The 15,145-nt window shown below is 33.3% G+C and overlaps 1 protein-coding gene across 10 annotated transcripts in view; it reads right to left on the bottom strand.

The window, feature by feature from the left end:
* LRP1B (LDL receptor related protein 1B) overlaps positions 1-15,145 on the bottom strand; it is a 553,348-nt gene that overhangs the window by 105,782 nt on the left and 432,421 nt on the right. For all 10 annotated transcript variants that reach the window (XM_015869156.3, XM_015869153.3, XM_015869152.3 and 7 more), the window contains 3 exons: positions 13,831-14,202; positions 2,343-2,532; positions 1,478-1,682 (listed from right to left, as the gene is read on the bottom strand). In XM_015869156.3, coding sequence (XP_015724642.2) covers positions 1,478-1,682; positions 2,343-2,532; positions 13,831-14,202 — 767 coding nt within the window. The remainder of the gene's footprint in view (positions 1-1,477; positions 1,683-2,342; positions 2,533-13,830; positions 14,203-15,145) is intronic.

Below are 15,145 nucleotides of genomic sequence, written 5' to 3'. Positions count from 1 at the left end.
TGAAACTTCATTCTTTGGTTTGCTGACAAGTCACCTTAAAGTCCATAGGATTCAGTGTCAATCAAATTTGTCTCTATGCTGTCATTGATGTTGCTAAACATTGTACAGCCCACAAGTTAACTTTCCAAGCAGTATCTACAGATTTGGTCAAAGATGCCTGCAGATACAGGAGCAGAACCATGCAGCAGTTGTCCCAGTGCTTGCATTGTGATCCTACTGCAATCCTGCTGGGGCTGCCCCATCTAGCTGGTCTGGAGGTGCAGTTAGTGCAAATGGATCTACCCACTGCCCCGATTCCATTTTTATTTGCTGATTGTTTCTCAACAAAAATAATAGAAGCCAATACAAGCACTTTGCTGATTTATACAGACTAATTTTTATTAATCTTTTAGGATCTGGATCAAGATGTAGGATAGACTACCACAGTTTTCAGGAAATACACACACAAGTACATCACACAGAGATGAAATCCAATGCAGAATTGTTGATTGCTAGTCAACTGTAAGAAAAATCATGCTTGCAAACCATAAAAGCTCCAAAATAATCAACTAATAACAAATTTTATAGAAACTGGTAGCAGCAAATGACCCAAAGCAGTGTTCCCACTTAGGGGAACATAGGCAAAAAACCTGTTCACATATCTCATCCAGAAGCACATAATCAACACAAGTGTTATGCCCGGTTAATCTGCAATCATGCAGCTGCAATATATGCTGCCTGTTGTTCATCTAGGGTGCATAAACTGTTCTGGAATAGAAGAGTTGTTATGTATGCTATTTTTGAAAAAAAAAAAAAAGAAAAAAAGCGCACAGTTCTGTAGGAATCAGAACCTATATGACACAGAATACCATACATGGAAAAGCTTCCGAACATGCCCAGCTGATACATAGTTAATAGAACTGGAAGGTTCTATTACTACATGGAAAGCGAACTGTCTACTTAGTTTCAAACTATCAGAACATGACCAAGGCATATGATGATAGAAATGTAAAAGAGCACTAGAATATTTGAAAATGGAGAGACAGCAAAGGAAAAAATAAGACACGTACAATGATGTAGCAAGCATCACATAGAAGAATTTCTAGTGCTTTTGGTAATGTTTCACACAAAAGGGACAATTATAACATTCCCATGTAAGCAGAACATCTCCATCTCTTTGAACCACTCATACTTTTATTCCTACTTTCCTCAAGTTCACACATTGTTTAGTACAATGATGCTTCATGGCCAACACCAGTGCATACAGAGTCACTGTATTAACTGTTTATATCTTCAGAATGTCGCAGATTAGAACGCAATGAGTTAATAGAGCACTACATCTATCCATTTTTATTTTTTCAGTTTTAAATCTAACATACAACTAATACTACGTGAAGCTTGCTATCTTTTTGTAACATTTCGTTCAACGTTAAAGATGCAAACAGATGCAGACTAACAGATTTATAGTACATATGTTCAGGATTTTTGTTTAACTTACGTATCTTTGTGATCCATCATATTCGCATCTCTCAATTTTACCCAAGCTGCCATCTGAAAAATAAAGTTTCTCTGCCCTATGATCAATGGTAAGTCCATTTGGCGTCAGAATATCTGTGCTAATGATGACCTGAGCATTTTTCCCTGAGAGGGTAGATCTCATGATGCTTGGGAGCTGCTCGTTCCAGTTAGTCCAAAACATTAAGCTGTATTAAAATCAAAATAACAAAGAAAACAATAAGATACCTTTTATAATTTAATTCTCTTCATGAAAAAAGGAACAAAAAAAAAACAAAACACCACAATGTGACTTCACAATTATGAGTAGCATCTCCAGGATACCACGATAATCAGTGGTTAATAAGAAAATACAATATCCAGTATTCTTTGAATTACAGTGATTTCATAGGTTCATTATTGTCAAAGAGTAACAATTTTTCTCTTCATGAGTCTGATTAATTCATCTTTCTCTGCCTATATACCACATTAGAGATAAGCATAACCTGTGAAACAATGTGAACTTCTTTCTGCTAATGTGCATTTCACTGATTTTTAATAGATGAATTTGCCTGTTTATATTAGCTGACTTTTCTTGAAATATATTGTACCATGAAAACATGATCAATATTTGATCTTAAACATAAAAGCTACATACAATGCTACAGTTTAATTCTGCAATTGCTATTAAAAAAAACAAAACACCAACAACTTATACTAAAGTTTGTACCCTAAAACAAGGAACTCATTTAACCTTCTCAGGGTTCGGTTGTATAAACTGACTGTGAAACAAAGAAGTAAAGAAGTGTTGCTACAATTATTGATATTAGCTAAAAACCAAAATCTGATAAGAAAGATATAATGCATACTTTTGACATTCATCTAGAGCTAGGACGTGTGGATGATCATCTTCAGACATTGTGATTACTGCTTCCCGGTTGAAAGCTCCTCGACGTCTTTGGTCAACGGTGTGTCTTGTGATTGAGGATGTGGTTGAACTGGTCCAATATAGAGTGTCCCAAGCTCTGTGATAAGCAAGCCCCTCCACTGACCCAACATCTGGAAGACATGGTTATAAATAAAGATGAAATAAAACCTCTAAAAAGGTTTTGGCTTTTTTTTCCCTTTGATCATGCAAAAATCACAGTTAAAATATTTCAGCCTATTACTCTGTCAGTTCTATACAATAATAACCTGAAATAATAACACAGTGGTAATAATATCGTAGCAGTAAATTAGCCACAACTTTTGACTTAATGCAAGAAATGTCTCAAACCATTTTTACTAATTGTACTACTGAACTTTATCTATGGATACATTTTGTAACACAGATACATGTTACATTAACAGGAATCAAAGTATCCTTCCAGTCTCTTACATAATACCTGGAACATACTGAAGAACCTCTTAACCTTTCAGCATCAATACCTTGTTTTGATACACCACAATGTAACAGTGTTTCCTCTGTAAAAAATGTGATTTAGAAACAAAAGCAAACATTTCTAAGTAGTTAAAACATATATTTAGCATCCAAAAAAGATAAATTGCATCTGATTCCAGTGTATAAAAGTGACAGACTGCGAGAAATGGTAATTAATTCTGACCATTATTTTTGAATTATTACAGAACTGCACACAGATTTCACTTATTATTCTATTAGAAACAAGTAATTTTAGACCAGAAGGTTTATACAGCTATTAATGAATTACAGAAGACAAAAATCTAAAAATATAATGAGAATTACATTATTATTACAATTTCCTCTTGACTTGCTGGAAAATGTAATGTTTTACCATGCTTTTTATACCCACAGAATAAGAAGTCCACAAATAACTCCCATTAAGCTGAAAGTGCCAACATTAAATTAAAACCAGAAAGTAAGCAATTAATCAGTTGTTTGGTTGGGCTTTTTTTTTTTTTTTTTCCCTGTTTCTCTTTCTAAAGCATTTAGAGAATTTCCGATTACATTTTCATGATCTGTCTGTAGAAAAGATGCAGCAAATTTCTTAAAGAAAAAAATAGAATAAATTCAAGACAGTCGTTAAAGGGAGGTGAATATACATAGAAGGAGTATTTCTACTGAAGGAGGCGAATTAATGAATAAAGATACATTCAACTCACTTTATAGTAACTCAAGAAAGAGAGTAAGTTTAAGAATGGGATTGAAAGCAACCTGAAAATTACAATAAATTCTGACAACTGCAAAAGTTACTCTCTAAGAATTCTGGCTTTAGAAAAGATTAATGGGTTACAAGCACTCTTAATGAAAGTACAGTATTTAACAGTCTTATTAGTTTACTTTCAAGATTTAAAGGTATACTATTAATACACACACACAGAATCACAGAATTACCCGGGCTGGAAGGGACCTCAAGGATCATGTAGTTCCAACCCCCCTGCCTAGCAGGGCCACCAAACATATGCCTTTACTAGATCAGGTTGCCCAGGGCCCCGTCCAACCTGGTCTTGAACACCTCCAAGGACGGGGCATCCTAATTCAATCAGTTTCCACTAAAATATATATGCTGAATGCTACCAATTTATCATTACATAAAATTTTCTAAGCTAAAAAGATGGTGATTCTGACCAATTTTGTGTATTACTCATCACGAACAAACCATGAGAGCATTCACTGCACTGCTTTTACATTTCATATTGTGAATATTGAACGTTTCCTCATCTTAATTATGGAAGATTTCAGGAAAATGGAACCAAACCTCTAACTCGTGGATATAGACCCAGCCACCAGAAAGCAAGGATTTAAGCAGGATTTGATGCAAACCACAGCTCTCATGTGAAATACAAGTATCAGGGGAAAGAACAATCACACATTTTTCCCTTATGTAACGTTTTGAATTTCTATCAGCTTCAGCTTTGCTAGATGTCTGAATCTGTCATGAGTTTTGAAAGCAAATTGTTTATATACCATACAGTAAAACCGTTCAACACTAGACAAAGGATAATGATGTTGCTCTTGCCACTAGTCGAATGATTACTGTGTACTTAAAAAGTTGTGCTTAAATCTGTATTCCAAAGAAACCAGGTTCCCATACATTCACTCACATTATAAAACTGGACCAATGCCTCATACTGCAACTCCAAACTAATGTCAGCAATACATTAATACACATTCTTCTTTATGCATCAACATTTTTTTCCAGTTCTATCATGTTTCTCAATTACAGGACTGAAAAATCACAACACAGAAGAGAACCATTTCTTAGTTTTAAAAAGCATGATTCTGTAGATAAATTGATTTATATTCAATGACAAAGTCCAGAGAAAAGCGAACAAAGACTTAGATAATTTCATACAATGGAAGTCACGATGTTCTTACCAGCATTAGTATGATCTGGATAAATTATCAACAGTACTTCTTGCAGGCAAATCTTCACTGTATTTAATAATCAATACAAATGTATTTATAAGTATATATATACATTATTTCTTGACTAAGATAGACATTTTGTTTAAGTCGTGAATCTCAGAATTCATATAAGCCACCTATCAAAAAAGGACAGAAACAGCCCTAAAAACACTCCTCTTGTCTTCTGCACGTGGCTCTCATCAAAACTAAAGCCTTCTAGTAACTCCATATTGCCAAGGAAAGGTCACTGGAGAAGACTCTCAAGTAACTGCACTCTAGTGTCACAATATCTTCATTTTGCATCAAGATTATTATTTATTTATTTGTTACTTACTCAGTAAGGGATATTATTGAGCACAAAGGATTTTTTCTTTCTTGTTGCAGTACATTTACCATGAGATATTCTGTTACTTTAAAATATATGCAAAATATACTGTCATTTTATGCTACAATTGGAAGATTCAATTCCAAATCCACTGACAGGATGAAAATTAGTGATTTGTTTGCTCTCAGCCTCACATTTTCACAGCATCATGCAATATTCTGAATTAGTAAAGCATAAAGAAACTGGAAATGAAAAGAAACACATTTGTTTCACTGACATATTGAATTAAAACAGTGATGGCATTAGATGCCTACAGCACTGATTAAATTTATTCTAGGCATGAAGCAACAGCTTATGATTTTCACATGAATAACATACTTAAATGAAAGGAACATTAATACAATATGATATTAATACACAAATACTCACATTATTCACCTGCCACTGACATTCTGAATTAAATCAGTAATGGGGTGTATAACTGATTAAATATCTACACAAGAGAATGCAACAGCTTATGATTTACAAAGGCAATGGTAGAGCGATCACATCATTATGTTGCCAAATGCTATCTATCACTTTTACTGAACTTAACGAAGATGGATTGCGTACCGCAGATGAGATGCGGCCTATAAATATTGTCACGCTGATCTTCATCTGACTTTCTCAGGGAACAGACAAGCAACAAATCAATAACTGAAGAACTCAGATTAGATCTTCCTCATTACTGCAAGTACAAAATAAATACTTAAGGGTGTAAAATTTAAATTACCTAATAGTTGTTGCCATTCACATTTGGTAATGTATATACAATTTCACAGTCTCCTGGATTTTGATCTATCTTCTTCACTTAGAACTCTCTAGATATTTCATAGTCAAAACTTTCCCAATTTTTAATGTATAAATTCAACTACCCTCTCCATTTAATTTTATATTCTTACATTCTTGTTAAAGATAAGAGATAAATCAGAAAAACTGTAATTTTTCAACAAACTAATGGTTTGGTAAGGCCAAAAAACAAAAACAAAAACAAAACAAAAACAAAAACAAAAAACAAAAAACCAAAAAAACAGTGAAATAAGACACAAATAAGACTTCCATACATTGGAGAAGGCATTAATGTTCAGAGCTTAACAATGAGCATCGTTTTTACTTCACCTCTGAACTGGTTTTCACAACTCCCCCATGAGTACACAGTCTAATTGTCTAACTGGACTGATCAAAGGAGACTGAAAAAAGCGGTACAAACAACCTGCCTAAGATTATGGCAATAGGTAATAAACAGTCACTAATTGAACTGAGGTGAAGGCTGTACAAACATTAAAAAGCAAACAAACAAAAACAATCTAGAAAAACTAAGTAAATACTCCATTAGAATTTTTAATCATTGTTTCTCTTCTCTTCCACTCTTTACCAAAAGGCAAGAAATCATCATAATAAGCCAAGATAAACAGCCTTTGACTTGAAAATTGGAGATTGATTTAATTTGTCAATTTCTTCTGTCATCAATTAATTGTAGGAGTCCATAACATTACCTTGTAAAAAAAAAAACAAAAAAAACCTTCGACAAAAAATGATGTATACAACACTACAAACTACAGTGACCAATTAAATTCGTCATCCAACTCAGCCTAAGAATACTGTTTTATTTTATGGCACATGCAAAGTTCGCTAAAATACACTATAAGTCAGTAAGAATTGTATCATCTTTCTAAATATCTAACATATAAAATTGTGCTATAACCTACATTACATAAGAGCATATCAAAGATTATTAAATGTAATAAAATAGGCTTTGGGTTCTTCCAAACAACAACTACCTTAAGACCTGTAAATCTCTCCATGGATATAAACATACTGTTCTTTTAAAGTTAGACCTGGTTGGAAAGCATGAACATTTGTTGTAAACTTAAGAGAAACAAAATTACGTTAGAATTCAGAAAAAGAACACAAAACCAAGCAATCAGTTTCATAGAGAAAACTGTAATCATACATAAACATTGGTGACTTTGTAATGACAATTAAAACCATAGTTTATGTTTAATTAACACTCAAAACACAAGTATTAGATAAATGTTCAGGAAAAAGACACTATTGGGTAAACACCTTTTAGGATTTATAACATTAACTTAATCTTTAACAGTGAAGATGCACAAAACATTGTACACAATTACTCTATATGCGATAAAGAATAGTATGAATGACGGGGCAGATGCCTACATAGTGAGATGTTTATTGTCCACCAGTAAACATATGTAGGTCTGCAGAAAATTCCTCATGAGACTATTCAAGCTAGAAATCACTCCAACCAAGCATGAAAAAAAGTACAACATGCAGTTGATGACTTTAATCATACTTACAAGACTAAATTATCCAACTGAAAAGTACATGACAGACTTTTATCATAGATATGAACCAACTAAACAGTGGGTAAGTATAGTATAGATGGATATTTTGATGAATGAATTATGGATGAATCCCCCTGTGGCGCAAGTGATAGAAGTGCCGCTCTGCTACACAGGGGCTCGAATCCCGGGGGTTGGACTCAATGATTCTAATGTCCCTTCCAAACTGCACGAGACTGTGATACTGTGATATTTTTGTATAAGGAAGGGCACTGGATACTGATTAATCTATCAGTAGGACAGGGATGGTAAACCTTACTTTGGAGCTGGGGAAGGTATGTGAAGCTGGGTGTCTTCCACCAACACTCACTGAAAAATAGCATGCTCACTAATGGGGCTCACTAATCTATGGAGCGCAGATAATGCAAACAGGATGGAGAAAACCAGGAAAGACTGAAAGGATCAGTCAGCAAATTGTACAGTGTTCATGGAACATCATTTTCATGACATACAATATTTACTATTATAAACATTTTCAGTTACCCAAGCAGAGCTCTGTAAAACGCTCAGGTCAAGGAATAGGTGATTCATATCAGCATTTAAAATTTCAGATTATTTACTTTTGTCAGCTATCAGCAGAGGAAGGTTTTCTACATTTCACTATGGAATTTAACATATGAATGAAATAGATGAGCTCAAAAAAAAAAAAAAAAACCACAAAAAAAACACTTTAAGATTCTTGTCATTTTTACCTGAATGTGTATGGAACATGTAGTCAATTATTTATTTATTTATTTATTTTAAATTCATGAAATATTGATTGTAGGAACAGTATGCTTGTTTCAGAACTTTGTTAATAAATGTTGGGTTTCTCTTTGGCTCTCAGTTAACAGCACATACAAACATATCTGCATAATAGAGAAATGCAAATCAAGCCATGATACAGAGCATGGTCACAATTTTATATGATAAACAGTATTTAAATATCAAGTTAGGTGCTTTGTTATTACGTACAAAAATGATTTATTAAATAAATTCTGACATTCTTGTGTAAGACATAATATGGCTTTGCACTGAAGCAGCCACAGCTGCTAACGCAAAAATTTGCATATGTAAAATTTACATCAGTAAAAATTTAAGGGCAATGTGGAAAGTTAAAGTATTCACAAACTGTTTCAACTCTTCATGAATCATCTCAGATTTAATGGGCAAACAGCACCTTTTCTGAATACTGAGCTTGGGAACGCTAGTGACATTCTGAACTGAAAGATCAGCATATGTCAGTTTCCATTATGAATACATTTTAGAGTTTCATATAATGAAATTTATGAAATATATACTTCCAGAATAACTTATGTATAAAGTCAGAAAACTTTATTCCTCTATAGTAAATTATTTACTGCACACATTGTACATTTTATCCACTATTCACAGTACGCAGCCATGTACAGAAACAAAATGTGATAAACCAGACATTTTGGTTTCTGCAAACAAGGCGGCAGTTGTAATAATAGCTTTAGATTTTACTACTTAAATGTCTCAGGCTTTAGAATAGCCTCTCATTTTTCCTCCATTAAAAACTGAAAGTCATTGCAACTATATCATACACAGAATGAATGCAATTCATTTACAAAATGAAAAGCAACAATACTAAAGTATTTATTTTTAACAGATTAAAAATTTCTTTCTCAGCAAAGAAAGTTCAACAACTAAAAGGACCTCATACAATGTGCCAAATTTAAAGCTTTGTAAGAGAAACGGGAATATAAATGCCTTTCTGACAGTTAAATTGGACCCATTTAGTTAGAAAGAATAGAAGCGAACACTGGAGCACCTTTAAAAGATTCAGACTGTAGAAAGCCTTACAATACATCACAGGACCTGACACTTTATGTTAGTAGTGAATAAATTTTTACCTTCTACAGACACTAGTACCTGAAGTTCAAAACAGAAGCAGCATTTTTTTCACATAACACTTTCCTTTATACTGAGAGGGATGTTACGCCAGCAAAGAGTCTTGGTGTCATTGTTTACACAGTTGGAAAGGAAACAGCTTGTACTAAAAGTATATCATCTGAATGCTGTTTCCTCTGACTTGCTTTATTTTGCTTTTTCTCCCCTTTTCTTTCTCTATTATTCAGTTACCAAATTTCTTCACTTATTTTCTTTCTACCGTTGCACCAGTACATTAAATCTACTTCAGTGCTCAACTCTTCTACAGATACATAGACAAATTTTGGAATTATGTCAAACCCCTCCATAAGAAAAGAAAGAGGACTGCATTCAGCAGTGGAAAAATTAAAGGCAAGGATACAATTGATATTAAAGGATCCAACCAATTCTTAACTCTATCAAAACCACAAACCCACCTTGTGAATAATATACCATGTTCCTTTAACTTCCTCTGGGTCAAATTGAAACCTCCAGTTCCAGGTAGAAAAAGACTCCCTTCAAATCATCAACTCATTAAAATGAAAATCAACTTGCACTTTCTAAGTTGAAAAAATAAACAATAGCCTATGGAAGGTGAGCTATGAGTGGTAAGCACGTAATATTAAAATCAAATACATTTGTTTCCACTGAGATTTTTTCATTTTCAAACTACGCTAAAATTACTTTTAGATAGATACATATTTAGATCTATAAAAACGGAATGTACTTTATATGCACTCTGATAAAAATATATGAAATATCTTCTTGTTTGAATAACATTGAAAAACTCAGAAGTTTGAAATGATAGTATTGTTCTGCCTACAAGTTAACAGGAAAGAAAATTAATGTAGAATTCTCTCTGAGCTTATTCTAAGAATATTGTTTCAAAGGAGATTGATAACCTGCAGCAACTTCAGCAAGTCAAATTTCCATATACCTCCTTATGTAACCCCATGCCTTTAACTTTTCGTGACTTCTACTCTTTCTCTTCTGTTCTTTCTGTATAATGCTCCATTACCTCATTTTAATTTAGAAAGTATGCAACTGGATGAATTTTCCATACACAATGCCTTTGACCATGTTTTGTTTCATACAGAACTTTCATTAGTACCTGGAATTACAAGAATAAATACTGTATGCTTTAACAGGCTTCTGAAGAAGCACAACAGGACAAAAAATCATAAACAAATACAGCTAGCTTAAGTCACAAATGCAGAAGCATTATAACCTGTCTAACTGTAGGAGTGACATTCACAATTAAGAAGTGGAAGATTAGGAAGAATTTAATGGGAGGGACAACAAAGTACATGCACATCACTCATTTCCCTGTAGTCTGATATCTCCAAAGTGCCCACTTAAATTTTGCACTCTTTTTTGAAAGGAAAGACCAAAATCAGAACAGATTATTTAGATGGTAGCCATGTAACAACATACAACAGACTGTAGAAGCAACTTCAAAAAGTGTCTACGGACTAAAGTCTGCATGATGCTACAATAAAACAAAAACAAAACAAAAACACAAGAAATACTCAGTACTTAGACAATTCATCAGCCAAAAGAATTTGTCAGAAATCAGAGCCAGGAACAAGGTGAATTTTTACAAACTGGCTGTCAAGAAAGATCAACTCCATCCAGTTACTTCTAGAAAAGTCCCTACTAACTTATTGACTGAAGAAAATAAAATCCAAAAGACTTACTCTAAAAAACTAACCTGTACAGAAATAAAGATGTTAAGGTATGACATACTGTGCACATGCTATACTGTTGTTTGCTTTTATTATTATTATTATTTTTTTCCTGTCACTACTCCTTCCTGCTGAAGATGAAACTCTACCAGGTACTGGGTTCTTGGTGAATCTCAAAGCTGTTTTTAGTGAACTGGAACAAGTTGTTTATACGCCATGAATCTACTTTCCTTGGGCTGAAAATGTGTTAGCTAATGGGTTGTTTATGAGTTGCAAATCTGTTCAGTGAGGTGAAAATTTGTCAGATAATGGGTTGTTTATGAATTCTAAATCAATATTCAGTGAGTTGGAACTATGTTAGATAATAGCTTGCGTATGGGTTGTAAATCTGTTTTCAGTGAACTGGAAACATGTTAGATAATGGGTTGTTTCTGGGTAGTAAATCTATTCTCAGTGAGCTAAAAACATATAAGATAATGGGCTGCTCGTGAGTTGTAAATCTGTTTTTAGTGAACTGGAAACCTGTTTAATAAAGGGTTCTTTATATATCTTAACTCCGTTCTTAGTGTGCAGAAAAATTCAATAATGTCTTGGATTTGAATGGCATATCTGATTTCAGTGAGATAGAAACACATCAGCTAATGGATTCTTTATAAGAACTACAGTCATTGAACTAAAAATCTGGGACAATAATATCTTGTAAATAACACATTCTATTTTCACTATCTGACTTAAATACTGAGTAAGATTTTTTCTGATTTGTAGATCTCAGTTTAATGAAGTGGAAAGGAGTTGCACATGTGTAAGAATCACAGCAGGTAATTCTCATGTGGTTTTGTATTCCTTTCCAATAAAGGAAAACTTGCCAAAAATGCCTACTAATCATTTAGGAGGAAAAAAAGATGGCAAAACAAAAGTCGAAGATATCATTTTAAAACAAAACATTACTGAAATGTGTTGGCTGCATTCCATTCAATAATTTCTGTCTAATCATACATAGACAACATGGAAATCAGAACATTTTCTGTCCTATAGCAAATGGAATGCCTGGTGCGAAGCAGTCTTAGCATTACCCTTTTCCTCTTTAGGTATCAGTATTGGTCAAATTTAACTATGGTATCAAGGAGCCTGAGAAACATTGAAAGTCTCTGATTATGGAAAGAAAGGAGAAGTGAACAAAGAACAAGATTTTAAAATGAATGACTCAATACAAAGACGTTTTGAAACATACAAAGGAGAACAGTAAAGTAACATATACTGGGATGTAATAATCCTTCTATTTACAAAAAACAAGCAAACAACATGAAATACTCATAGAAAACAACTTTTTTTCAGAGCCATATCCTAAGCATATACAATACATTTTTGGAAGAACAAAAAAACTTCATCTGACATTTAATTATTCAGAGCGCTGACTCTGAAAATGAAAAATGAAATGAGGCATATTAAGATTACAAGCAGAAACACTTCCTAACTATTTCCTAAAAGTGTAATTCTCAGCTGTGGTCTGTGGAATGTTTTTAGCTCTTGCACAACAGCCTAACATAAAGTAATAAGGAATTGTTTATTGTCCTTTTCCAAATCTAGTTTTTAACTGCACTGCTGCTTCGTCAATTTTTCCTGTCTGTTTTAAATTTAAAATTCTCCAATGGTTTTCCGTGTAATAATTTTCATCAAATCTTGTAACACGTAAGTTAAGATAGTGCTGTATCATCCCCACGCGGGTGAGTGGTTGTCTTGTGTTCAGCTAATCTCAGCTCTGAATCCCTAGGTCTTAATTCTTTCCTAAGAGTAATGAATACATATCGACAATATTGTTTAGTTTCTCTCCTTTGGATCTCAATATGGATATCATTAACTCCCCTAAAATATGCGCATATACATACTTAAAATAAAATTATTTATATATATATATATACACACACAAAGGTCATGTATTCATATTTCAAAGATGTTTTTCCACTTATTAATATCAGTAGTTTCCATTACCAGGAATACCTTCTCAGAACCACAGGACAGAGGCATGTAACAATAGCAATTATCCAGTGCAAGTTGTAGAATGATATTTCATCATTTTCCAGCTGTTTGCTTCTTTCTTCTCTAAAAGTATTTCTGTTAACATGCAGTAGCAAAGGGCAACACATTCTACACCAATATACTTCCACGTCTTCCAGTTACTTGTTGGTCCTGTTAATATTTCCCTCAAATACCTAAATGCAGCAGTGCAACTTTTATGACATCAAAAACTCAGCTGATAATTATCTACAACATGGGAAGAAAAAAAATGAAGTAACACTTCAAACATTATGGGAAAGGGCTACTAAAACAATTGAAGAAGCTTCAGTCATTCAGAAGCTAATAAAAAAGTCAAGTTTCAGAGAACTCTCACTATTACTGCGGTGAACATCTGAAGTTACTCAGTAAGCCTCTCTGTAAAAAGAACCATTTTACAGGCTGGAATTTGGCTCTTCCTATCACTGGACAGAAGACACTTTTCTTGAGCTGACTACAAGAACGGTATTAGCTGGACACGCTGAGGTACAAACTGTAACAGCTGTGGTTTATGCTTATATAAATCTTACCATCTCAAGTCAACATTTTAATGAATTTACAACAATGAAGTCAACCTTGTATTTTAACAATTTTTCATTTAGTGAGGTTTATTAAAAGAAAATATTTTGGCAAATAAATTTTTTTACTTACTTTCTATTAGCACTTTTCTGCCAGCCCAGTTGTCTTTAATAACTTGTATATTTCCAAAGTGTGCATCACTGAAAAATATCCGATTAGTACCTCTTCCTTTCAGACTGTAGTCAAAAGCAAGAGCAATCACATTTTTGAAGTACTCTGGATTCTCATACGGCCTTACTGGTGAATTCAAGTTGTTTTCATCTGAAAGATGTATACTTTTTAATATTGTCCTTCCTGAATATAAGAGGTAACCTTCATGTCTTAGGCAGGTAATTCCATCTTCTGCAAGATAGCCATGTGCACATGCACAAGTTCTTCGTGCATTTCCTCGATAGAGGCAGAGTTGATGACACCCACCATTATTCTTGGCACAAATATTAGTACCTGTATGAAAAAAATAAGAAAAAAACCCCATCTGTTTTATACTATTACCTGTAGCTAATGTAAATAAAATTGTCATTTATTAAAATTCCAAGAATTCTTCTCTTAAATGTTTTCTACAATAAAATTGAACTGAAGGCAAAGGAGTCAAGAATATAACTTCAACAATGAACTACACCCAATTTTAAAGTAAGTAATTATGAAAAAATGTAATTAATATCCTTCCAATTCACAAGATTACATACTTGATAAAAAGAAAATAGATTTTTTTCCCCGTGTTCAGACAAAAACTTGGATAGAGACTATTATGAGTTGTTCCAAGTGTTTAGAAACCACGAGACAAATTTGGATACCATCACAATACCATAGTGTTAATTTCTGTCAAATGAAAACAAGCACAAAAGTGTTCCCTTTTATTCTCTGTTCTTGATAAAAATGTTTCCTGATGATTTTGTTTTAATTTACTTTACAACTTAACTTTAAAACCTTGCTCTCTGACAAGTATTCTATTAAATAATCATCGTCACATTAGTAACTTCAGTGACATAAACTACACTTGTTACAAGCGATATTTAAAATTGCAGTAATTGTCAATAATTAGGATCTATTTACCTTCGTAATTTTTGGACTATGTATGAAATACAATTATAGTTAGTTCAGATAAATTAGTATTTGTTTCTGATAGCACTTTCCATATAACAACTCAGCTTTGTCAGTATAGTCATTTTCCTGTTTCTGAAAGTTTTCTAGATAGTGAAGGAGAAAAAAAAACACACACTGTAAATAACTTCTGGTAGAAAGCCATTATCATTGTCAGGGAACATCTAGTGTCTGAAAGTATTGTTGACTGAGTTTTCTAACTGCTACATTTCAAGCTAAAGATACATTGACGTAAAAGCAATGGGGAAAGAGAGTTAACATTAGCAGTGTTGAATTTTGAAAAAAT

Source organism: Coturnix japonica, chromosome 7 (genome assembly GCF_054131305.1).
Source record: "Coturnix japonica strain WE chromosome 7, WE-NBRP24, whole genome shotgun sequence".
In the NCBI taxonomy this organism is placed as follows: domain Eukaryota; kingdom Metazoa; phylum Chordata; class Aves; order Galliformes; family Phasianidae; genus Coturnix; species Coturnix japonica.
Note: the sequence above shows the minus strand (reverse complement) of the source record. Positions and strands in the feature narration are given on the sequence as shown.